The 26,170-nt window shown below is 35.0% G+C and overlaps 1 protein-coding gene across 2 annotated transcripts in view; it reads left to right on the top strand.

The window, feature by feature from the left end:
* LOC105484475 (pappalysin 2) overlaps positions 1-26,170 on the top strand; it is a 305,327-nt gene that overhangs the window by 154,524 nt on the left and 124,633 nt on the right. For both annotated transcript variants that reach the window (XM_011746126.2, XM_011746125.3), the window contains exons 10-12: positions 2,567-2,658; positions 6,255-6,448; positions 8,132-8,278. In XM_011746126.2, coding sequence (XP_011744428.2) covers positions 2,567-2,658; positions 6,255-6,448; positions 8,132-8,278 — 433 coding nt within the window. The remainder of the gene's footprint in view (positions 1-2,566; positions 2,659-6,254; positions 6,449-8,131; positions 8,279-26,170) is intronic.

A 26,170-nucleotide genomic window follows, 5' to 3' on the forward strand; every position in this document is an offset into this window, starting at 1 on the left:
GCTGTCCCTTGCCACCTACCTCAGCCTCAGCCTGCCACCTTCCCTCCTTCATTTCAAATCAGATTTCTCCCTGGGATGCTTCACATTGCAGAGGACAGGTCCACTTGATACTGTTGTTGTTTTCTCTGTTTTGGTTGCTTCATTTTAAACCTACAGCCCACCAGTTAATGTGTTGGGGGGCTGGGTAACCACTACTACGCTGGCAGGACCCTCCTTGAACAAAACACTCTGCCCCCTGCCCTAGCGTCTTCCAAGGCAGCTGTCTAATGGTGGCCACCCTGCAGCCCCAGGGTGCCATTTCTGCCTGAAGCATGTGGGGCTGAAAGGGTTGGAGAGCTCTTTTCCTACCCTGGTTTTGCACATTTTCTCACGTGCCTTAAAGCAGTTTCATCTAAGGCAGCACTGCTTGGCTACTGGGTCTCACGAGGTTTCTTATCAAAATGTTCCTTGAAACTTCTGCCTGTGTTTTCTTCTCTGTGTAACTAGTGCTTCCATCCAATGAGAAGGTATGTAACTCCAAATCTGGCTTAACCAAAGGCACCACATTACACATAAAACAAGGAGCCATACAAATCATTAGTGATCACTTAGATATCACTTGTCAATAGGACCATCAAAAGAAGCACAATGCAGGGCCCTGAAATTATAAACAGTATTCATACAGAAGTTACTCATTTCAATCTGTGCTGTTCAATATAGGAGCCGCCAACCATAGGTGGCTCTTTTTGCCTTTAAAATATACCAAATGCACCTAAAAATCTGAATACTGAATTTTATTTAATTTTTAGTAATTTACATTTGGTTTAAAAACCAAAACTCAATTTGGTTATTGGAAAATCTTCAAGTATATTTGGAACAACTTGGGCAGGTAAATCTTATGTTTCAACTATAAGTATTATAAAATCTAAATACAGATCAAATAGTTAAATTCAGATGTGTTGTAAGTGAAAAATACACACTAGATTTCAAAGACTTAGTATGTAAAAATTATGTAACATGCCTCATTTTATACTGATTGCAGATTGAAATAATATTTTGAATATCTTGGGTTAGGTAAAATATAGTATTAAAACCAATTTTACCAGTTTCTTTTTACTTTTTAAATGACTACCAGAAAAATTAAAAATGTGACTTTCACTACATTTCTGTTGGGCCGCATGGCACAAGATGGTACATAGCATGCTTATACTGATTGTTTAGATTATCTTCAAAATGAAAATATAAAGTTGGCGACCTCCAAGATTATTCCTGCACCCCTTGTAGCAAAACACAGATGAAGGTTAATCTTCTCTCCATAAATAAGCACATTAAGGCATAAAGTATTTGGAGACTTCTTGGATATAGCACACATTTAATTAGGTCCCCAGTATAGTCTCTTTTCATTGAACTGCATTGCATTTATATAGAAAAATGATTTGAAGTTTCCTTAATTTCTTCAATTATGTTGTTTTTAAATCTCTTTTAGCCTTCTCCACTTCCAGCTTGCCAAGTAAAATATGATTACTATATCACTGTATTCATAGCATACATTTAATTCATTTTAAACCATTCTCATTTCTAATTATTTAATCTTTCATTCATCCTGGTGAGGAATACTTTAAACAATAGATTAGAGCTATTTGTGATGTTCTGGGTCTGAAAACACTTTAACATTCCAAATCCTTTATCTATTGAGTTAAAATACATGTCCATTTTGAGCATAAACAAAGTCAAGGAGAAAAAAATGGTAATCCTCATGCATTTTGCAATAGCCAAATGTTGGTTCTTTCATAGGAGCATCAACCCAAACTTATCTATTTTGTTTCCATAAGTTGCTTCATGTCCCTTTCACTATAAACTAACTCACCCACCTCAATTCAAATTTTGTCATCTGCTGTATTAGCATTTGAGATTGGAAACTAAAAACGTTTTTCTTCTCTTAGCATTTGTTTCTTCCCTGCAATATATGTTAGCTGTCACCAGGTGGTAGTAGGGAGTAAAGACAGGGACCTGAGCCCTAGAGATGCCCTAGACGGAGAGATGGCCCCATAGGGCTACTTAAGTCTCTAGGTATATGAACAGGAGATTGAATTTTACAAAATCCTAATTTTTATAACAACGGCACCTTTATGTAACAAAACAATGAAATCATAAAGAAATACTAGATAAAAATGAATAGATGAAACCACAGAGACAGGCAGGCTTTCTCCTTACCGTTGTCAGCTATTTTAAGCCTTTATTCATTATAGGGCTGGCAGGGCTTTTCTAAGCTTAAGACCCTCTCCCGAAACGCCATCAAGACCCTCATGGATCTCCTAGATGTTTCTGCGCCATGAGCTACCTGACTTCCAGGAATTCCCACAACCCACTGGATATGCCAATCAACAATCATTGAATAAATTGTATCTACTTTATATATCCGTATGTTTGTTTCTATTTTCTGTAAAAGCATTCTTCTAGCTCCTACTTTTTTCCAACTTGCACTTTTTAATATATACTGAGAAATTGTAAGAATTTTAAACAATGGTAGCTAAACAAGAAAAATTATTTTTTTGTGTTATATATGCATGTATATTTTACCCTCTAGGAGCCTGGGAGAAGAGTGTGATGATGGAGACCTTGTGAGTGGAGATGGCTGCTCCAAGGCGTGTGAGCTGGAGGAAGGTTTCAACTGTGTAGGTAAGTTCAGGACTTCCAGTCTAAGATTGTGTCCTACTTTTAGAGGTGTATTATTTTGTAAGTTCTTGATACCTTGTAACATCTAGCTTAGTGATAATAATAACCTTTGATGTGTCCCTTGTATGCCAGACATGAATTGTTTCACAGGTATTATCTCATTCAATCCTTAGAATAATTGTGGGGAAACCAAAGTGAGCTTAAATAACTTGATTTCATTTATGCAGCTAGAAGTGGTAAAGTCAGCATTTGAACTAAGGAAGTAGAGCTTAAATTTGAACTAAGGAAGCAGAGCTTAAATAGCTTGATTTCATTTATGCAGCTGGAAGTGGTAAAGTCAGCATTTGAACTAAGGAAGTACAGCTCTAGAATCTGCATTGTAAACCACTAGGTTATTCTGCTTCCTAGTTTAATGTTACCAAAGATTTCTCTTGGGTCCTCCAGGGTAACGCCAATATGTCAGGTAAGTAGCACAATCATATGGACTCTACATACAAATTACAGTAAGGAAACATTCTAAGCCAAAGCAAAGGCAAGACATATTTTGGTGACTGTGTGTCATAGATTCAATCATGAAGAATAACAGAGGATCCTAACACATTTTAGCCTTGGAGAATCACTGGTAAAAATTTTAACTCTAGAGTATAAGGTGCTTTTTACTCTAGACTCTTGCCACTCCGGGGAGGCAGTCTACAACACTTTTCCAATTCTGATTAAAGCTATCATCACCAGGTTCCTTAGATGCATATATTTTCCATTGTCATCTACATAAATTGCAATTATTTGGTGGAGCATAACCACACATTGAAGTTTTTTTAAATAGCAGTGCATTTAAAACTATTTTAAAGTCTTGAAATCTTAAGATAAAGTAGAATGTGATTACAATTATATATAATTTATTAAGGTGTTAAGTACTACACAGAATATACAAATGTCCCTGCTCTCCAGAGCCAGACCTGCATCATAGAATGTTGGTGGTCCTCTCTCCATGCATTCATCCATCCATCCATTTGAAAAAGGCCCGTTGTGTACTATGTGTTCAGCGGTACCATGTATTCTGTGCATGTTGTGTACCATGAGTCTGATCGAGTCCCTGATCCTTTCTTGAGTACGAGTTTATCAGTGACTTAGAGCACAGCTTCTGTCTTACATAAATGCCTCCTACCAAAGCATGAGAGATGAGTTTCTAGCTTCTGCTTACCTAACTCTAGCAGTGAAGAATGCACCTTGAAACAGACCATTCTGTTTACAAATGGCCTTATCTGTTGTAAAATTTTTTCCTTTTTTTCCAGTTTGGAAACTGAGGCTCAGAACATTTTAGTGACTCATCCAAGGGCATACAATGAAATCTTTGCAGAGCCAGCCCTGGAACTCAGCTTTCCTCATGCTTAATCAAGTGCATTTTCCCTGCTATGAAACTACAGAGGATATATATTTTTTTCTGTTTTATTTGACTACCATTCAGATATTTGAAATACCTCTCCATTATTCTCCTTTCCAATCCAAACATCCCCTCATGTGATTAGGATTCCAGACCCTTTCTTATTTACCCCAAACTGGCATGCTTCATGTGGTCAATGCCCAGAAGGAAATCCAATACTCCAGATGTGGTCTGGCTATGCAGAATACATTGAACCGATTACCTCCCTCTTCTGTACACAAGTATTTGTTAACACAACCTCTGTTAGCATTATTTCTTTTTGGTAGCCACATAGTAGTCTCATATTAAATACAATATATATTCTCCAAACACTAAACTTTCCTCAGTGCAGCTCAAGTCTTATTTAACTTACAAGGAGACCTTATATTGTGTCTATCACATTTGATCTCATAAAGTTTGGCTATTTCCTTCAACCCCAGTAAGACTATATTTAAATGGTTTTAACTATACAGGGTAAGGTTAAATGATATATTCCAACATTAGACTTTTTTTAGTGAATCGTAAGTTCATCATATGCTAAGCACATAGTTATATTCCATTATTTCTCAAAAGTTCAGGTTTGAAGAAACCATTGTAAAATATATTTTTAAAGTATTCAGTTATTTTCAGATGAATTTGAAAGAAACATAAACAAAAATTTTAAGTCTGTGCTCAAAAAAATAGAGACAAGAAGCAAGAAGAGTAGTTACTGGGTTATAAGTAGAAAAACAAAACAAAACTATACACACACGTAAAGAGAGAGAGAATTATCATGGGAAAGTCATTCCAAAAGCACATACATTGGCTTTGGAGAGTGCTTTGAGTAGGTTTGATGAAACGTATGAGTTGAAAGCCCAAAATAGATTTTCAACCAAGTCCTGTGGACAGTGGCTTATATCTGGCAAGTAGAGATAGATTTACCACAGAAGGGTCTTAGAGGAAATTATTAAGAGAATAATTAATAACTATATGTTGATGGACAGCTGGCAAATTACTGGAACAGTCCTGTGGTATTGCTATGAAGAATTGAACATGAAAAAAAGGAAATAGTAACAGTAAATTTTAGTAATGCTCTCACTGAATATATACGTAGGTGTTATTTTGAATCTTAATCTTATTTTCATGTCCTAATTTTTAAGTAGAAAATAGAAATTTGAATTGTTCCATTAATATTAATTGCCTCATATTTTGGTAAAAAATGCAACAGAACTTAAATGGCTTTGTAAGTGTTTCTCAGCTATCTACATTTGAAGGCACTGTGTCTATGTATCTATAAAGAGTCAGTGCTATTCATTTACTAGGAGTTATTATATGAGCAAGAATGGAACTTGTCCAGTGCATACCAGCTGGCTTTACAACCCCAGTATATTTTCTCAGATATTCGTTTCTCACCTGTTTGCTTTTGAAGACAGCCCCTCTGTCTTAGTTTGAGGCAGTGTGGAGTAATAGCTGCTGAACCTTCATTCTGGCTCTTGGATTTAAGCCTGACTCAAATTAATGCTCTATTGCTTACCATTCAAGGGTCCTTTATGAAGTCACATAAAATCACTGAGACTCAGGCTTCCTATCATAAAAGAAACAAAATACAAACCTCACAGGGTTGTTCTAAGACTAAAAAAAAATCAATACATATGTAACCCTCATAAGCCTGGAGCCTATATTCTCCAGTTTAATAGCAGTCACGCAGTTGAAGAAACACAAGCAACAAAAAGTGATTGAGAAAAATCCCCCCTAATGCTTTAATATTTCAAAAACTATGAAAAAGATTCAAATATATAATATATGTTAGGATTTATTTACATTCCTTTCTTCTTTTACCATATTATATCTCTGGCTTCCCCTAAATATCTTACTCAACTATTACTTAAAATTTCTTTCCACACCCAGCCTACAGCTGCTTTTTTTCTCCCTGTTCTTTCTTCCCTGATCTCAACCCTTTCTGTACTTTTATAATGTAGATGGTTTCTACCTTTCTCCCAATGAGAAAAAAATCCTTCTTCTTTAGGGATGTGTGGGATGTATGTGTATCTGTGTGTTTGGGGTAGGCACTAGACTGGCAGGCAATTGCAGAATTCTCTTTAGTGGGCTGGAGAAGAAATGTCGTGGACATTCCCATGTTCATTTTTATCATGACATTTATGAAAACACTCTTTCTGTGTCACACAATATTTCTTGGCAGGAGAGCCCAGCCTTTGCTACATGTATGAGGGAGATGGCATATGTGAACCTTTTGAGAGAAAAACCAGCATTGTAGACTGTGGCATCTACACTCCCAAAGGATACTTGGATCAGTGGGCTACCCAGGCTTACTCCTCTCATGAAGACAAGAATAAGTGTCCTGTTTCCTTGGTAACTGGAGAACCTCATTCCCTGGTAAGTTAAGCCAGATGAATAGAGTCGAGGCTGTGCAAATTGTAAAGTGACTCCCCCTACGCTTACACTTGGGGTCTGTGTTTGCATAATTAAAAGAAGAAAAAGAAGAAGAAAGGAGTTAGAAGGCCTAGGCAACATTACTGGATCTACCAGCATTGCTATTATAATTACATGATGTTGGACAAGTCACTTAACCTCTCTGGGACCCAATGTTCTCACATGGAAAATGGGTATGGTAACACCTTTTTCATGTTCAGTGGTTTACTACAGTGATCAAATAAGCTTTAAAGTGTGTATTGAGGATCAAAGTATAAATTGATTTAAAGAAGTTTTATTATTGAAGAAACTGTAGAGTTTTTGCTAGAAGTAAATCCTTGGGTATATAATTTTTTTTCTGAATATCCACCTAAATAGATAGGAGATCCTCTGACAGATCTAAAATGCTATACCAATGACATCTATGAGATAACGTTGAAGACTGAAAAGAAGATTAAAGGCTCACGACTCTTGGGACCCATTCTAGATGCTTCTGTTACAAAATAAACTCTTCAATTTATTAGAATAGGCAATACAGTCCTTTCACAGAAGTGAGATTTAGGCCTCTAGATAGTTTAGGCCAGAATGAAATAATATGATTTTATACTTGAGAAGACATCTTTGAAGAGATTGAGGAGCCAGCTAAGGTTGATGCTCCAGTTCAAGGATTTCATCAAGGACCCAGGGTCTTCTAGATTCCAGCTCTTTCATCCTCGAGTGCAGCCTTCTTCCTCCTGCTCAAAACATGGCTGCAGTTCTCCTAGGTGTGAAATCAGCATTTCAAGGAAGGAGGGGACAGGCCAAAGGGAAATAGGTGTATGTCAGCTGAGTCTTTCCCTTTTTATTGAGAAAATGATAGCTTTTCTGGACATTCCACACAATAAACTTCCACCCACCTCTTACTGGTCAGATCTAGGCCACTTCATCACCTTTAGTTGTAAGGAACCCTAGGGAGATGAGCGTTTATAACCAGATACACTGTCGCCTTGAACAAAATTGGAGTTTATTAATAAAAAAGTAAGGGGAAATAGATACCAGTCGGCAGCTAGCCATTTCTGCCACACTCTCTCAGCCTAAATTCTGGCATCTTGCTCTTTCAAGTCCTGGCATCCGATGACAGAAAGCCAGGGAAGTTGGGAGATTCTGAGGTAATGACCGCTCTCTGAAGTGGCTTTTAGTCTAGCCTGTCTGTCTTCCCTAAGTGAAGTGGGAGAAATTTCCTGGAGTTTTATTTCTCTGGCTCCTTTACTTAGCTGAATCCTCAGTGGTTCCCCAACTCAGTAGCCTCACTTTTGGGGCAGTCGATGCTGCCTGGTAAGGGCTTCATCATCACCCCAGACAGACTCCCCTGCTTTGTCCGGGGGCAGTTACCTGAAATATGCCAGGACTATTTGTAACCACCCAGTGGGCAAGACCCGTGGGCTGATGATAAACTGAGGCCTGTTGTGTTTTCTACCCTTGTAAGTTATATCTTGATGTTAAAGAGAGCACTGAGAAATACTTCAATGTTGAGAAAAGTTTTCTGCCAATAATGTGATCATTAGGCATTCAGAAAGAGAGAAAAACTTTGCTATGAGCTGGAGAGTTTCATTGTCCTTATATCTTCACACTCCATACTTCAAATTGTTGGTTGAAATTGTATTTCAGATTTGCACATCATACCATCCAGATTTACCCAACCACCGTCCCCTAACTGGCTGGTTTCCCTGTGTTGCCAGTGAAAATGAAACTCAGGATGACAGGAGTGAGCAGCCAGAAAGTAGCCTGAAGAAAGAGGATGAGGTTTGGCTCAAAGTAAGTGGCCCAAATGTTTCTTTTGTGCGTGTGAAAGGTGTAAGTATGTGTGTGTGTGTGTGTGTGTGTGTGTAAATGGTGCATTTGGATGACCTGTCAGAAAATTTTCTTTTGTTATCTCAAAGTGCTAATATTGAGTTTATTTTCACCTCTCTGAATTGTGGACTTCTTTCTGTTAATACATGAGTAATCAGTTTATCAAAGTGTAACATACACACAGAAAAGTGCAAAAATCAGAAACGCACAGCTCAATGAATTTTTGCAAAGTGAACATCCTTTCTAATCACAACACAGATCAAGAAATAGGACATTTCCATCACCGCTCCCCTACAAGGCTCTCTCATGTCCCCTCTTAGTTATTACACCACTGAGGTGGATCTATTTCTATCATCATAGATTAGTTTTGTCTGCTTTTGAAATTTATAGGAAAATGCTTTACAGTATGTACTCTTTGCAACTGATTCTTTCTTATTTGGCATTCTATTTGTGGGATTCATTCATGCTGCTTCACTTAGCAGTAGTGTTCATTTTCATTGTGGTATAAGCATTGCACTGTATGAAAACGCCACCATATATTTAACCATTCTAATATTGATGAATATTTGAATTATTTCTGGTTTTTCTCTATTGTGCTATTATAAGTCATTCTGCTATAAGCATTTCTGTACATTTTTGTGGTGAATGTGTATAAACAGATGGGTATATTTGGAACTGCCAAATCATAAGTAGGCCAGCTTTGGTAAATAATCCCAAATAATTTTCCACAGTGGTTGTACTAATTTATACTCCCACCAGATGTTTTGAGTGTTTCAAATGTTTCACATTTTCATCAACATTTGGTATTTTAAGTCTCCATTTTAATGTTTTATTGAATATGTAAAGGTATTGCCCTGTGGTTTCAGTTTGTATTTGCATGATAACTAATGAGATTGGGAGCCTTTCATATGTATATCAGCTACTCGTACATATTTTTTAAGAGCATAGTCAAGTCTTTTGTTCAATTTTCCATTGAGTTGTCTGTCATTTTCTTCATAATTTATATAATTTCATCATAATTATATGCATGTTAATTATTTTTCAGCAATATGCTCTTTCATATCTTCCAACACTATGACTAACTTTTCTTGCTCATAAACACATCTTTAGACGAACTGAAGTTCTTTTTTTTTTTTTTTTCCGAGAGACGGGGTCTCGCTCTGTTTTCCAGGCTGGAATGCAGTGGTGCCATCATAGCTTACTATAGTCTTGAACTCCTGGGCTCAAGAGATCCTCCCACCTCAGCCTCCCAAGTAGCTAGGACAACAGTTGCTTGCCACTACACCCAGCTAATTTTTAAATTTTATGTAGAGATGGAGTCTAGAAAAGGCACCAACTCCTGCCAGTATCTAACATCAAACTCAAGTTAACCAAAGCCTCTTCTTTAAACCTGAGCAAAGGGATAATCAAAGTAAACTGCTTTCATGAGACACAGGGGCAAGCTTGTATTCACTTAATAATTTTGCCTTTACCTAAATTAATATAACTTATTATAGTCCTTGATACCAAATAATTTAAATGTTTAGCTACCTGTGAAATTCCTTTCCTGTCATTTTCAAAACTAGGCTGGGCTTATGACCTTTTTGTTGAAAGCATTGCTAATTCTTTATGTTTTATTTTGCCTCTAAAATGTAAAACTGTTCAGTCCCCCCAGGCCCAAAAACAATTATGGAAGAAGTGGGCGTGTGAGATTATATGGACCAGATTTTGAGAGATAAAATTAATTGAGACCCCCCAAATCAAAGACAGGCACATAGATGCTAACAAAATGCTTGTGTTTTATATAACTAATTACTACAAACCAAGATTATAGTAACTCAACACACATAAATTAGTTTTATAACCTTATTTTTTGACTTTTAGTTTTGACTCTTATATTACTTAAAAGAGGTTTAAGAGTTAATAAGTGTCTGCCCACCTTTGTTTCCATCTGGCCTAAAACAATTAATTAGCTATAAGTCTTTTAACTCTAAGTCCCTTGACCATAGGGATCCCAACAAAGGACATAATGGACCTGGGGCAGATAGCACACCACCCCAGCATCAGGGTGAGACAAGAGGAAAGCTTGACTATTAATACTATTTCTGGAGTGCCTTGACAAAAAGGGAAAATATAAACTGAAAAAGAAAAATCCATAGGCCCTCTACACACTGAGTAGATCCCCCACTTTGGCCAAAGGGAATTCCCTCCAAACACTAAAAAATCTAATTCAAGCCTGATGAGAAATAAAGGGTCAGACACACCTCACTATGCTCCCAACCCCTAATGTTTAAGCCAGGATCAGAGGCCATTCCAAATTATAACAATAAAGTATTGCCCTTTCCTACACAAAAAAGAATACTTTTTTTCTTCAATCAGGAGACTTAGCCTTACGGGGAGAAAAAAAAAAAAAAAAAAGGATACCTTAAGGATCAATTACAACCAAAAGTGAAGGGCCCCTATCAAGTATTATTAAATACCCTCACCATATTAAACCTTTAAAACGTAACTACTTGGGTACACCTCTCCAGAATAAAACGTGTTTTTTTATGAGTCACAGGCACCATAACGTACATCTGGGAAAGAAGCCATGACCTTTGAAAGACCTCCGCTACCTATTTAAAATAACACACGGCTAAAAGTAATAACATGATACTGTGGATGGGAATAGGAGCATTCTTCTTGATTATATTTCTTTTCTATCACTTTGGCCAACTACCTTCTCCTAGAAAACACCTCTTGTATCCTTTTTGGGTGTAGAGACTCTTCTAAGGCCCAACTAGACACCATGTTGGCACTATTAGTCCTGTTTGCTCTCTCAATTAACCTAATCCAGGGTGGGTGGGAGTAAAACTCTATAATAAAATATTTCAAAAATTATAGCATCAGGGAATCATCTTTGTGATTACTAAATTTGTCATCAACATTTCCAGAATAGCAAATTCCACCTTCTGGCCTATCCAGAAAAATCTCATGGCCATCTCCCCAGACCTCCTGACTAATCACTGCAATCTCAAAGTACCCAGTCCCCTACTTGTTAGGTGAAACTCTTCCCCACTTAATGGATTCCACGTAAACCCCCTGCCACTATTACCCAGACCTGGAAAGTTGGCTATCTTTACCTCTAGTGCACTAATAATTCTATCTTTTGTACCTACTGTTGTGTTAATGACACAAAAACAAAAGTTTCCCTTCAGTGCTCTAATCTAACTCTAAGTTGCCAAGTTCCCAAGGTCATAGCAAGGTAAATGGGATTCCACTTGTGTGCAAAAAATCTGTTTGTAGGTCTTCTCCTCAATCAAAACACACAGGGGAAAAGCAACTGCCTAATTGGGGAAGGTGGAAGCACAGCCCCCTTCTAAAGAACAAGGATAGTTTGACCACCCCCACTGGAGCAGGGGAGAAATATCTCTACAGACCCAATTTGGCCACAAAGGATAGACATCACACCTTGTGGAACCTCTGTGCCCCAACTGGGCTCATTTTTGTTTGTGGTCATGAGTGGGAAACATTCATATCTCATAACCATTCCCGACTTGCTGGGGAGCCACGTGTTCTTTTAGGCATAGCTTTCCCTTATATATCAAAAAGGTGAAATGGGTAAATATACATTAGCCATGCTTACCCCTATGGAGATCACTGTCTATAACCCCTTAAGATCCAGGAATACCAGAAATAAATGAGCAATAGGGTTGATTCTGGCAGGAATTGGGGCAGCAATAAGACTAATGGACCCCTGGGGTGGCTTTGCCTACCATGAGTTAGCCCTGAAATGCTTGACTCAAACCCTACAGTCATTAGCCACCAACACAGATTAGGCATTAAAGGAAATTCAAAAATTCCTAGACTCTTGGGCAAATATAATTATTGATAACAAACTAGTGCTGAATTATTTAGTAGATTATTAAACAAGGCAAGTCTATGCAGTTATTAATAAAATCTATACATATATTAATATTAATAACTTTAAACAGATTGAGGTTAACCTTCAAAAAAATCTATGAACAAACTACCTGATAACATAAATACAATGAGGACACTGGCCCCAGCTGTATTTGGTTGACTATCAAAAATGTTCTCCCAAGTCTTACCTGGTTCTTACCTCTCCTAGGACTTTTATTATAAAAGCTAATGATAGCTTTCTTGTTGTTACTAGTTTTTGTCCTTTGCTAATTTAACCTCTTTCTTCTTTTTTTTGTTTTGTTTTTGAGATGGAATCTCGCTCTGGCTCTTGTCGCCCAGGCTGGAGTGTAATGGCGGGATCTTGGCTCACTGCAACCTCTGCCTCTTGGGTTCAAGTGATTCTCCTACCCCAGCCTCCCGAGTAGCTGGAATTACAGGTGCCCACCATTACACCTGGCTAATTTTTGTATTTTTAGTAGAGATGGGGTTTCACCATGTTAGTCAGGCTGGTCTCGAACTCCTTACCTCAGGTGATCCGCCTGCCTCGGCCTCCCAAAGTGCTAGGAAAATAGGCATGAGCCACTGCACTCCGCCTCAATTTAAGCTCTTAAGAAAGTTTGTATCTTCTAGATTACAACAATTCCATGTAAAAATGATAGCGGCAAAAGGCTTCCAACCCATCCCATCTTCTGAGTCGAAAAATAAAAACACCCTCCCTTTAGGCCCCTTAGGCCAGCTATCCAAAGATTTTTCTTCCCCCATTGCTAGGCAGAAAGCAAAGTAAAATTAGCAGAAAGTACTCAGAGAAGATAGACCTCCACCCTTCTGCAGCCCCCTAAGGATTAAGGAGGAATATCTAATATCTGAGGGGGGCAGGTAAGGTAGAAGATCAGTAGGACTTGTTTTGTAAGCATTGGTCAGGGCCCTGCTAATCACAGCAGGATCTGGTTGAAACAGGCTACAGTGAAGAAGCCAGCCAAAACCAGCAGATGGCAATAAAAGTGACCTCTAGTTGCCCTCGCTGCTCATTAGCATAAAGACACTTCCAGCAGCACCATGGCAGTTTATAAATGCCATGGCAGCATGCTATGGCAATGACCCAAAAGTTACCCTATATAGTTCTGAAAACTCCTTGCCCCTTTTCCAGAAAGTTCTGAATAGCCCATCTCTTAATTAGCATATAATTAAAAGTGGGTATAAATATGACTGCCAAAAGCTCCTAGGCTGCTACTCTAAGAACACTGTCTATGGGGTAGCCCTGCTGTGAGAGGAGTGATACCTCTGCTGCCTCTTCATAAAAACTGCTGTCTAACACCACTGGCTCACCTTTAAGTTCTTTCCTGGGCAAAGCCAAAACCTCTCCTTGGCTAAGTCCCAATCTGGGGCCTTGCCTGCCCTGCATCAATTTTCTGAGAAAGTGGAGTTGAATTTTATCAAATGCTTTTCCTGCATCTATTGAGATGATATTTTTGTCTCTTTGTTCTGTTACTATATTAACTCACATTAAAAAAAAAATTTAATGTTAAACCAACCTAAGATATTTGGAAAACCAACAACCAATCACATCGTTTTGAATTCTGTTTGAGAATATGTTGTTGGTTTTTCATCTACATTCGTTAGAGTTTGGCCCTAATTTTCTTTATTTTACTATCTTGTCAGGTTTTATGATCAAAACTAAATAAATAGGTTTCTTAAATACGTTTCTTTTTTCTCCAGTTCTCAGTTCTATGAAATATTTTGTGTAAGGTTGGTGTTAATTTTTTGAGGATTCATTAGTGAAACCATCTGAGCCTGGAGTTTTCTTTGAGGAAAAAAATACAATTATAGATTAAAATTGTAAAACAAAGGTGGAGAAATTTGTGTTTTCTACTTATCTTAAGTCAATTTTAATAAGTTGGGTTTTTCAAATAATTTGTCTATTAAAAAAATCTAAAATATCAAATTAAGTTTTTCATAATGTTCTGCTATTTTCTTTGTTATGTTTCTACAGAATCTGGTATACTTTTTCACTCATGCTATTGTTAGTTTTTGGCTTATCTCTTTTGTTTTTACTGCTCAGTCTTGCTAGAGAGTTATCATTTTCATTAACCTTTTATTAATCTTTTTATATGACCAACCGAAGATATATATGATCTTATTTTTCATTATTTCCTTTATATTTGCATTAACTTGTTCTTTTTCTAGTAATTTGAGGTGATGCATAGGTAATTGATTTTTGTCCTGTTTTTAAATTTTATACATGAAGGCCATACATTTCCTTTTAAACATGACTTTAGCTACATTTCATAAGTTTTCACACCTTATTTCTGTTACCATTCAATTCAAACCATTGTTATTTCTTTTTTTACTCCTGAGTTATTTATAAGTGTGCTGTTTAACTTGAAAACATATGTGGATTTGGGATTACTTTTAAAAAAAAAAACTTATAGCTAGATTCTTCTGTGGTCAAAAATATATTCTATGTTTCAATTCTTTGAAATTTGTTGAGCCTTGAATTATGGATCAGTCTATGGTCAATATTAGTAAGTATTACATGTGCTTTGAGAGGAATGTGTGGTCTGCAATTGTTGGATAAAACATTCCATATATTTAAAATTTCCTATTTGTCGATCGTGTTGTTGAAATTTCCTATATTATATATATTTTGTATATATTGATTTTTCCCAATATTTTGTGTACTGTTTCCATCAGGTACTGAGAGATATGTATTATATTCCTCCAACAAAATCTTGGACTTGTTTGTTTCTCTTTTAGTTTTGTCATTTTTGAGACATTTTGAGGCTATATTATTAAATGTGAAGGCAGTCTTTCTTTACTTTGCCTGGTAGTGTGAAACCACAAAATGACTATACAAGTTGCAACTATGCAATGTAACCTTAATAATCAATGGGAAAAATTACACTTATTTCATGATATATAAAAGGTTTTTTTGTAACATTAAATGCTCTCTTATTTTTAGTTATAAGTATGTAGAAAAATGGAAAAACAACTAGTGAAACTGATACTTAGTTCACTAGAATTTGAAACAGAAACACAAAGAAATAAAGTGTTTCCTTTTTTGTGAAAAAAAAAAGAAAACTTACGAAGACTAGTTTAAACATTGTTTACCTTTTCCTCTTTATATGACTTACATTACAAAGCAAGCAGTTCTTCTGTGTGTTGATGAATTGTCATGTTTCTTGTGAAGTTTGAATCCACTTCCAGCATTTTATCCTTTGCACTTTCAATGTTATGAAATATCTCTGAGAGTTCCTTTAACATACGCTTTTTTCTTGACATCACTTCTGGGACAGCTTCTTCCTTTTTGTCACAACTTATTTTTTTATTTATATCAATAATTTCACTTTCACTGACTTTCTCTGACTGTATTCCCAGAGTCTCTTGAATGGCAGTAGAGAGTCAACATTCCCAGAGTCAGCTATTTCTTTTATAACTCCATTTATCTTTGATTCAAATTTCACTTCCCAACATTATCATTTTTCATTTATTTGCTGCATGTTCATCATTTTTAGCTAATTCTCTCTTTTGATTATCCATTTTTGTAAAGTGTCATTTAAGTTTATCACTAGGAGACAAAATGGTAACATAAGTATTCACTTTTTAGTTTCTGTATGAATGAAATAACAGATACCCAGTGACCAGTCAGTGACAGACTTTGAATGAAATGATGTGATTGGTCACCCATCATTATTCACATTTGTAATTCACATGGTGATTTTTGAATTGAAAGACTAATAGTGAAGTGGGTACTTTATACAGTTAAAATTAATATATTGTACAAACTGAAATATGAATCATGTTCTTGGGAGACTGGTTTTAGTTAGCTAAATTGTTATAACTGATATTCATCCATGTGAGAACTGTGTAAACTGGAAACTGTCAGTATATAATTTTAGATTTTTTTATCTTTTAGGTGAATTATCTCTTTTAAAACTAACTTTAAAAGCCATCTAGCAACACTTCTTGCTTTATCATAACCTTTGTCTGGTTTTATTGTAGCCATGCCGATACTGAATAACATTTTATATTTGTGTATTGTGTCTTCTTTTATCCTATTACTTTTAACTTTTCTTTATAATCATATTTAATATGCTTGGTTTGTTGTCAACATATTATTTTTTATATATATGCAATCTAAAATTCTCTGTTTTCTAGTTGGAGAACTTAGTACAATTACGTTTAATGTAATTAATAATGTTTAGTTTTAAACTTACCAACTTACGGTTTCTTATTCATTTGTTCTTTGTCTCTTTCTTGTTATTTGTCTCTTTCTTGCTTTTTTATAAAATACATAGTTTGATTATGTGATTTCTCATTCTATTAGTTTGTTAGTGTATTAGTCAGTGTTCTCCAGAGAGAAATAATATGATGTATCTACATATAAATAGATAATTAGAGGGTATTCATCAGGAGAATGGCTCACACAATTATGGAGGGCAATTGGTTCACACAATTAAGTCTCATGATAGGCCCTCGGCAAGCAGGAGACCTGGGACGCTGGTAGCATGACTCAGTCCAAGTCCAAAAGCCTCAGAACCAAGGAAGCCAATGGCATAATTCTGAGGCCAAAGGCTCAGGAGCCCCACGAAGCTGCTGGTACAAGTCCCAGAGTCCAAAGGCTTGAGAACCCAGAGTTCTGATGTCCAAGGGCAAAAGAGAAAGAGTTTCCTGCTCTGGAAGAGGAAGAAAGAAAATTCTCCCCTTCTTTCACCTGTTTGTTCCATCTGGGCTCCCAGCTGATTAGATGGCACTCATCCACACTGAGGGTGGATCTTCCTCTGTCAGTCCACTGACTCACATGACAGTCTCCTCCAGAAACACCATACAAGCACACCCAGAAATAATGCTTTACCAGCCATCGAGGCATCCCTCAATCCAGCCAAGTTGACATTTAAAATTTACCATCACAGTGAGCTATACTTTTATTTTCTCAGTGGTTAGTCTTGAGGTTGCAACACACGCACTAACTTGTTAAGAGACTGGTATAAATTAATACTCTCACAATTTTATAATACCTTAGAATGCTTTTCCTCCATTTATTGCTTTCTGCATTTTTAAAGTAAAATGAATTTAAATTCCCTAATATTTACCCTCTCCAGTGCTCTTTAATCCTTTCTACATTTCTATGCTTCTATTATTTTTGTTTAGCTTGAGGAAATTCACTTTTATTATTTCTTTTAATGCGGGCCTGCTGACAATGAGTTCTTTCAGTTTTTGTGTGGCTAAAATATTTTTAGTTGGCATTCATTTTCAAAGGATATCTTTGGTACAAAATTCTAGGTAGCCAGATGTTTTCTTTTATCCTTTGGAAGATGTTATCCTGTTATCTTTTCACTTCTATATTTTGGAGAGTTAGCTGTACATCTGATATATATTTGAAGGCAATGTCTTTTATTCCCTGGTGCTTTTAATATAGTCTCTCTGTTTTTTGTCTTCAACAGTCTTTCTATGATGTTCCCAGGCCTACCTGTCTTCGCATATGTCTTGTTTGTGAAGCTTCTCCAATCTGTGGCTTAGTGTCTTAGTTTAAAAAAAAAAAAAAAAAAAAAAAAAAAAAAAAAAAAAGTTTTGGATATTCCTTCTGCTCATTTACTTTTTTTTTCTTAGTTGCCAAATATACATACATTACACCTTTTTGCTGTGTATCTTTTTAACTTTTCTATTCTTCTGTTTGTTATTCCCTTCCTTTTCATGCTGTAGTCTGATTATTATACACTGAGCTATCTTCTGTTTCAATAATCCCAAATTTTGCTCAATATAATCAGCAATTAAACTATTTATTAAATCCTTAGTTTTGCTATTGTATTTTAACTCTAGAATACCTATTCAGTTTTTCCTGTGTATTCTTTGTGAAATTCTTCATCTTACAGTCTATTTAAAAACATATTAATCACAATCATTTTTAATTCTGCATCTGATAACACCAGTATCTTGATGGAGAGGTCTGTTTAGGTTGACTTTAAAATATCGTATTTATTTGGGCTTTTCTACTACTATACTAATAATGTTTTAAGTGAATATCAGATACAATAAATTGTAGAGGCTCTGACTAATAATATCTTCCTTTCAAGATTTTTTTTTGGACGCTTGGTAAGATTTGGGAAAGATCACTTTAATTCAATGAATAATTAAGATAATTCAAGCTTGTGCTTTATTTGTGAGCCTTTATACATTCTTTTTTTCAGTTTTTTCTTTCTTCTAAGGCTTGACTCTTCAGGAGTCTCAACTAAAAGCTTGGATTAGGACCTCCACATTGACAGTCTTTGAAGTACAATTTCTATTTCATCAGCAGTGTGTCTGCTAAAAACTCTCCTTAGTTTTTTGGCCTCTCTATTGCCAATTTCTACTTGGCCTTTTATACTCTTATTTTGCATTGCTTAGGATTTGAAGAATACCTCAAAGGTTAAAGTAACACAGAATATAAAGTTCCCTTCAATGTGTTCTTTTTTTTTTTTTTTATTAGACTTTTAAGTCCTGACTACTTGGTTGCCCTCAAATGCTTTTAAACTTTTTTGTATACTTAATTCATGTTTTATGATTGTTCTTGCCAGGACAGTTTGTTGTATTACACGCTACTCTATCATAGCTGAAAACAGAAATCTCTGGAATTGTTTTAATATATGTCAATTAGCTACATCTTACATTTCAGGTATGTACCTTGTTTTAGTCTGCCTTCTGATGCTCTAATAGAATACCACAGACTGGTTAGTTTATAAAGAAAAGAAGTTTGTTTGGCTCATAGTTCTGGAGACTAGAAAGTCCAAGAGCATGGCAGTGGCATCTGCTCAACATCTGGTGAAGGCCTTGCTGCATCAAAACATGGTACCAGGGTAGAAGAGCAAAAGAGAGCATGTGAGAGAGAGCTCACTTTTATATAAAAGACACTCCTATGATAACTAAACCACTCCCACGATAATGGCATTAATCTATTCATGACATCAGGGTCCTCATGACCCAATTGCCTTTGAAAGGCTCTGTCTCTTGACACAGTGCAAGTAAATTTCCAAGACATTAACTTTTGGGGACTACATTTAATCTATAGCATACCCAGTTCATACTAAAACTGATTCAGGAGTAATAGTCTTTGTATTAGAAAAAATTATTAATATCATTGAAAGTTCAGTTACTATATAAGACCTATTAAGAAAATTTAGTCTTCACAAATCAATACAACACCAAATAACTTAGAAAGTGATTTTTAAAGATAAGGTGGTTAGCTTTAAAAAAAAAAAAAAAAAAACACACACACACACAAAATAAACCTTTCAGAGAAATACAGGATTTCTGACTATTCTTCCTTTCAGTACACTTTAATCCTGATTTGATACACAAATATGATTAGTATGCAGTAGTTCAGAGACAAGTTTACTACAAATGAGAAACAATGATAGTGGAAAACATTAGTCTTGAAAATACCTTCCCAAAATCTTTCATTGACTAAAATCTTACTTGCCAAAAAAAATTTCTGTCATTTTAGTCTACATTTACTGAAGTAATACTCTTAGTTTTTCTTTTCTTCTAATCTTGAGCCAATAGACAAAAAGCGTAAGAATTTTCTTAAATATAAAATGTAGAGTCTTTTATTATTTACATAATAAGCACATTTTATAGCCATTTATGGTTTACAAAGTACATTCTCTTGCACTATTTGTGTTTGATCCCTAGTATAGCCTTGTGAGTTTGGCAAGGTAGGTGTTTTCCAGTTTTACAGGTGAGTAAAATAAGAATCAAAGACTCAAAGTACTTTTTCTACATCACTCAAGAATAAAATAATAAATCGGACGCTCACATTTATGCCTCTTGATTCTAATCCAATGTTTATCCATCTATACTATGTTCCTTCCTTCAATCAGCATTCATTAAGCACCTATAATATGCCAAAACCAGAATTAAACACTGGTGACAGACAAAAACATAGCACGAGCAAGAAAACAAATTAAAACATATGTTGAATTGTAAGGAAAGGCATCCTATCGTCTTTTGCTGGGTTTCTTCTAAATTCTTGAAAGACCATGTATCTATTAATCTAGTTCACAGGATTTGTTAAATACTTATTGTCAACTCTTGGTGTCATTGGGGGATTGAGAAAGAAACAGAAGGCATAATTCTTCCCAGAAAGTCCCTTGTATCTAAGTAATATCGACAACAAATGAAGCAATTTGAGAAGCAGATACTCAATAAGTACTTCTTGTTTGGTTTCATAGGGAGCCCGTCAACATATGCAAAATCATATGTTCATGTTTATTTTCATGGCTCCTCTAAAATGTCTGCAATTTGGAATGGTCCCATTCAGGCTGGACTGGTTAGCAATCCTAAAAGCAACCACCACATGCTCACAGTATTTTAAATACCAGGGTCTTCCACATCAGTTATAAATTACAGACCACTGCCTGGAAACCCTTGCTACAATAAAGCCCAAAGCCTCTTAACCATAATTTCCTCTCTTCCTTTGTTTGGGTTCGACTATCCAAACACTGACTGAATCTTTAACAGAAAATGCAATACATGTTTAATTGATTGGATTTCAAAGATGAAAATTTCTAACACCAGGCATCAAAGAAGAAGAAACGCATTGATTGAAATTTACTCTATTCCTGATTTTTTTTTTATCAATTCTCCTATAAATTCTTACCAGAGATATAATTTTTCTCATTCTAAAAATGATTATCTTAAAATTCAGAGATGGCTAAGCACTTTAGATAACATGGCTAGTAGAGCTACAGATAGGATTACAATTCAAATCCAGTTTATGGAAAAACTCATGGTCCTTTCTCTCAATACCAGGAAACATTTTCTATAAAGAAAGCAGAGAAAAAAATACTTTAGGGTTTATGGTCCATACAGTCTGTATCACAACTACGTAACACTTCCATTAGCGTGAACGTAGCTGTAGTCAATATGTAAATGAACAAGCATAACTATATCTCAACAAAATTATATTTATGAACTCTGAAGTTTGAATTTCGTATGATTTTCATATTATTCATCTTTAAAGTTTTTTTTAACCATTCAAAAATGCAAAAACTATTCTTAGCTCACAGGATGTACAAAAACAGGCAGTGGGTCAGATTTGGCTTGTGGACAATAGTGTGCTAACCCCTATTCTATATCATGTTTCCAGTAAGTATTAAAGATATTTATGAGTGTTTGCTTTATTTCCACACCATGACAACATTCACTTTTAATTCCACTTAGTAAACACTGCCTCATATGAACAATATGTTGTGATATGGAGGGATCCAAAGAATGAATGAATTACCGTGTTCACCCTTAAGGTACATACATAGCAGTGAACATGTTTACAAAAATATGGTAGAAGACAGAAAGTTGTGAGTCATGTGCTACAGATACAGTAAAGTGAAAAACAGACTTGAAAGAACCTGGTAACTGATTGGACATAAGGAGATAGAGATAAGCATTATCTCAGGCTGAATTATTTCATTTGTCACATCTTCCACACCTGTTTACACACACACACACGCACGTGTGCTCACGCACGCACACACACACACACACACACGGGTTTAGTCATTTTAATCATAACAGATTTATTTTAGTGCTGAAATATGTCAGAGTTTTCACTTTTCTATAACATTCCTGATGGGAAGCTCATATTTTTTTCCTTCTCTGTAAATGATTTACTCATTATGCCTCCCCAAGAAATACAAACTTACCTTCTACTTCTATCATTTAGCTCAAGGATTATTTCCATTATAGAACCTAACCCTTTCTAAACTCTTCTCCTGAGTCCCAGGTGGTATAATTGATCGCTTCATCCTCGATACACACTTCTCACAAAGTGCCTGTATACTCCACTTTTCTTGTTTACCTATTTCTTCATCCCGTGAACTATAAGGATCTCAGGGCAGAGGCCATGTGTGGTCAAGATTGTGTGTTCAACACTGAGTGCAGAACCTACTTATTGTAGTGCTCAAAACTGGTGAACGCATGAATAAATGATGGGATATTAAGTCTCAGCCTTGGCAATGGAGAGTGTATTGATAATATTATTTATGGCACAGAACAGAGGTAAATAAGTATGACTGTACACTGGTCTAGATTGAAAAGAGGATGGCCACTACCATTTCTTCTGAGGCCAGAAATAGTGGCAAACCACCTCTTCTTGCAAAGCCTTTTAAAAGATGGGCTGCAGTTTGAGTGGAAATCACATCAAAGGGAATTTTTCAAGAATGAGGAGAATTGGTGATTCTCTTTGTTTGTGGCAGGTTGGATTTGGATTCTCTAAGAAATATATTCTGAGATGGAATTTGGTATGCAGGCCATTTACTAAGGAGTGGTCTAGGGATCACCCTCTGTGAGCAAGAAGGGAAAGAAGCATAAGTGGGTAAAAAAGGAAGTAGAGCAGCTTTAATGTTAGACTCAGCTGACCTCTTCTATGGGAAATAATATATATGATCACAAAGGGCAAGGCAGTTCAAAGTAGAATAATACTGCTGTAAGGTCCTAACATTATTCATGGGATAGTAATATTTTTGGAAGTAGATTGCAATAAGCTAGAGATGCAAATTGTAATCTGTAGAATAAAAATACACATATGCACAAATAGCTATAGAGGAAAAGTCAAAGAGAAGATTAATGGAATAATAAAATTAATTGATTCAAAGAAGGCAGGAAAAGAGGAACCAAGAAATGAATAATTGTTGGAAACAATAGAAAATAAATACCAATTTGGTAGACTTAAACCCACCTATATCATTAATTACATTATTTAAATTATCTAAAAACTCCATATAAAAGGCAGAAATTGTCATATAAAAAGAACCAATTACAAAAACTGTTTATATAAAACACACTTCAAATAAAAAGACATGTACATCAAACATAAAAGAGTGGAAAATTATGTACCATGTAAATCCTAAACATAAGAAAGTTGATGTGCCTTGTTAATATCTGTCAAAATAGATTTCAAAACAGTGTATTACCAGAGATAAAGGAGCATATTTCATAATGATAAATAGGTTAATTTCTAAAATAGACATAATAATCATGTTACAAATTGAAGCACTTAAGAAGAGAAGCTCAAAAGAAGTGAATTATAAATTAACAGGAATAATGAGCAAACAGCCAAATTCATAATCATAGTTGGGGATTTTTTTCACCTATCTGTTAATAATTCATTTAATAAGTAGGCCAGAAAATCAGAACAGATATATAAGATTTGAAGATCATTATCATATATCATGACCTAACTCACATTTGTAGAAACACTACACTCAAAATAACTGTAGAATGCTCACAGAACGTTCACCAAGACAGACCATATACTAGACCATAAGACAAGTCTCAATGAATTTGTAATGTTTGAAGCATACAGATAAATTATAGCAAGATATCTAGGCCATCTCCAAATTAAGCAATACATTGCTAAATAATTCAAAGGCCAAAAAACATTGTAGAGAGGAAATTAGAATATATTTTGAGCTGAATTATAATGAAACAAAATTGAAATTTGTGGATGCAATTAAAAACAGTACTTACAGGGAAAGTTATAGCATTTAAAATGCTACATTTAGGAAAGAATCAAAATAAGATAAACAATCAGAGTTTCTACCTTAAACAATTAGAAAAAGATCAAATTAAAATCAATTAAAATATAAAGTAAAATCACGGAGAAAAGCAGAAGTTAGTAAAATAGAAAAAACTTCAATATCATTACTATTATTTTACTTTCTCTGGAAATAGAATCTAGCCAGTGCAGTTAGACTTTTGATTTTATACTTTATGAGATGTAAAGGAAGTTAAACATCAAATATAAAAGAAGGAAGTAAAATTTTAGTTAGCATTGAAAAGAGAACAACCTGAAAATTATTTCACTTGGTATCACAGTTTAATACAAAATTAAGGTGAAAATAAATATGCTGACTAATTTAAACAATCACCAGTAAAAATGAAAATATCTCAATAGCAATAAAAATGGTAAAATAATTAGAAATAAAACTAAAAATAAATTTGAAAGATCTATATGAAGAAATGCTACTGAGAGATAACATGAGGGCTTGAATAAACGAAGAGGCACAAACTGGTCCTGTATAGAAAGACTCAGTATCATATGAATGCTGATTCTCCCTAAATTTTAAATTTCCCATAATCCCAGTACAAGCCTAACAAGATTTTTAAAAGAATTACAGAGTTGATATTAATCAGTTGATTTTAATGTTGTTGTTTTTTTTTTTAATTTTTTTGTGGAGATTCTGAAAAAGATGACTAATGGAGGCCTGGCCTTATCAAAATATTAAAATACATCCTAAAATTATAGTCCTTAACACATCAAGGTGCTAGAACATAAACAAACAGATCAATAGAACAGGGAAGTTCAGAAATATGCCCAAACATGTACTTAACCTTAAACATAGCAGTTTAAAGACAATGAGACTAGTACATCATTTCCACGTATCCTTGCCCAAACCCAATATTACCCAATTATCTAAATTTAATTAAGATGATGGGAAAAAAGGTGATATCTTACTTTTGTTATATTTTTTATTTTTCTGATTATTGGTAGGGTATAGCATCCTTTACACAGTAATTATCAGGCATTTAGGGTTTTTTTTTTGTCGCTTTAATTATTAGTTTTTGCTAAGATTGCAAAGATGCCTTTTCATTTTTAAATTGGTTTTATGCTTTTGCCTGTCAAACTTTAGCCTTTAATATATTCAACATTTGTTTTTGTATATAGAATAAGATAGGGATCTACTTTTAAATACATGTATAATCCAATTTTTCTAGTATCATCTGTTAAAGCATCCACCCTTGTCCTAGTGATTGTAGAGTCCTGTGTTGATTACACACCAAGTTCTAGATATTACATGATTCTAATTTTTAACTCTCTTTTATATTCCACTGGTCTTTTCACCTGTTTCTTTTACCAGCAATACACTGTTTTCATTACTGTAGCTTTAACCATATGAACATAGCTAGCAGGACATGTCCTCTCTCCCACTTTCTTACACGTCTTTTTCAAAACTGAATTAATTTTGAAACCAATGAGAATGAAGACACAACGTACCAGAATTTCTGGGACACATTTAAAGCCGTGTGTAGAGAGAAGTTTATAGCACTAAATGCCCACAAGAGAAAGCAGGAAAGATCTAGGATCGACACCCTAACATCACAATTAAAAGAACTAGGGAAGCAAAAGCAAACAAATTCAAACTTGAATTAGCTATTCGTCATTCATGAACACTTACTCGTTATTTGTGTGCCACTGTGCCTGGCCAAGAAGTCATTATTAAACACACACACACACACACACACACACACACAATTCAGGGACTTGCAACCTATACTCCTTGTTGAGAAAAAATAATAAAACCAGCCAATTTCAAAAATAAAAAGATTTGAAATTTTAGAAGAAGCTTTAAGTCATTTTTTCTGCCTCTTGAAAAACATACGGTCTGAACTTAACCTCTTCATTTGTATTAATTGATATGATCCTGTGATTTTTCTCCTTTGATTCATCATTATGTTAAATAGGCTTGGTAGATTTTTTTTTTTAGCTGCCAAATCATTTTTGCCTTTGTGAAGCAAAACTACATGCTTATAGTATATTTTAAACATATTGTTGGATTTTATTGGGTAATCTTTTATTTTTGACTTTTGCATGTAGAATTATTTTATATATTTGTTTTTTGAATATTCCAATTATAGAAGCCTCATAGAATTGGTTGTACAATTTTCTTTTTTTATTTTCTGGAACCATTTGTATAAAATAAGGATGATCTGTTTCTTCAAAATTTGGCAGCGCCTACCTGTAAAATCAACTGGTGTGGGGCTTACCTGAGAGAATACTTATGACTGTCACTTAAGTTTCTTTGATTTTTATTAATGTCTTATTTTTTCTATTTGTTTCCAATTTTGAATTTTTTGTTATTTCCAGAAATTTATTAATTTCTTCCACATATGCAAATTTAGTGCTGATATTTGTTCATAATGTGTTTTTATTATATTTCAACT

The sequence above is a fragment of the Macaca nemestrina genome, chromosome 1 (genome assembly GCF_043159975.1).
Source record: "Macaca nemestrina isolate mMacNem1 chromosome 1, mMacNem.hap1, whole genome shotgun sequence".
In the NCBI taxonomy this organism is placed as follows: Eukaryota; Metazoa; Chordata; class Mammalia; order Primates; family Cercopithecidae; genus Macaca; species Macaca nemestrina.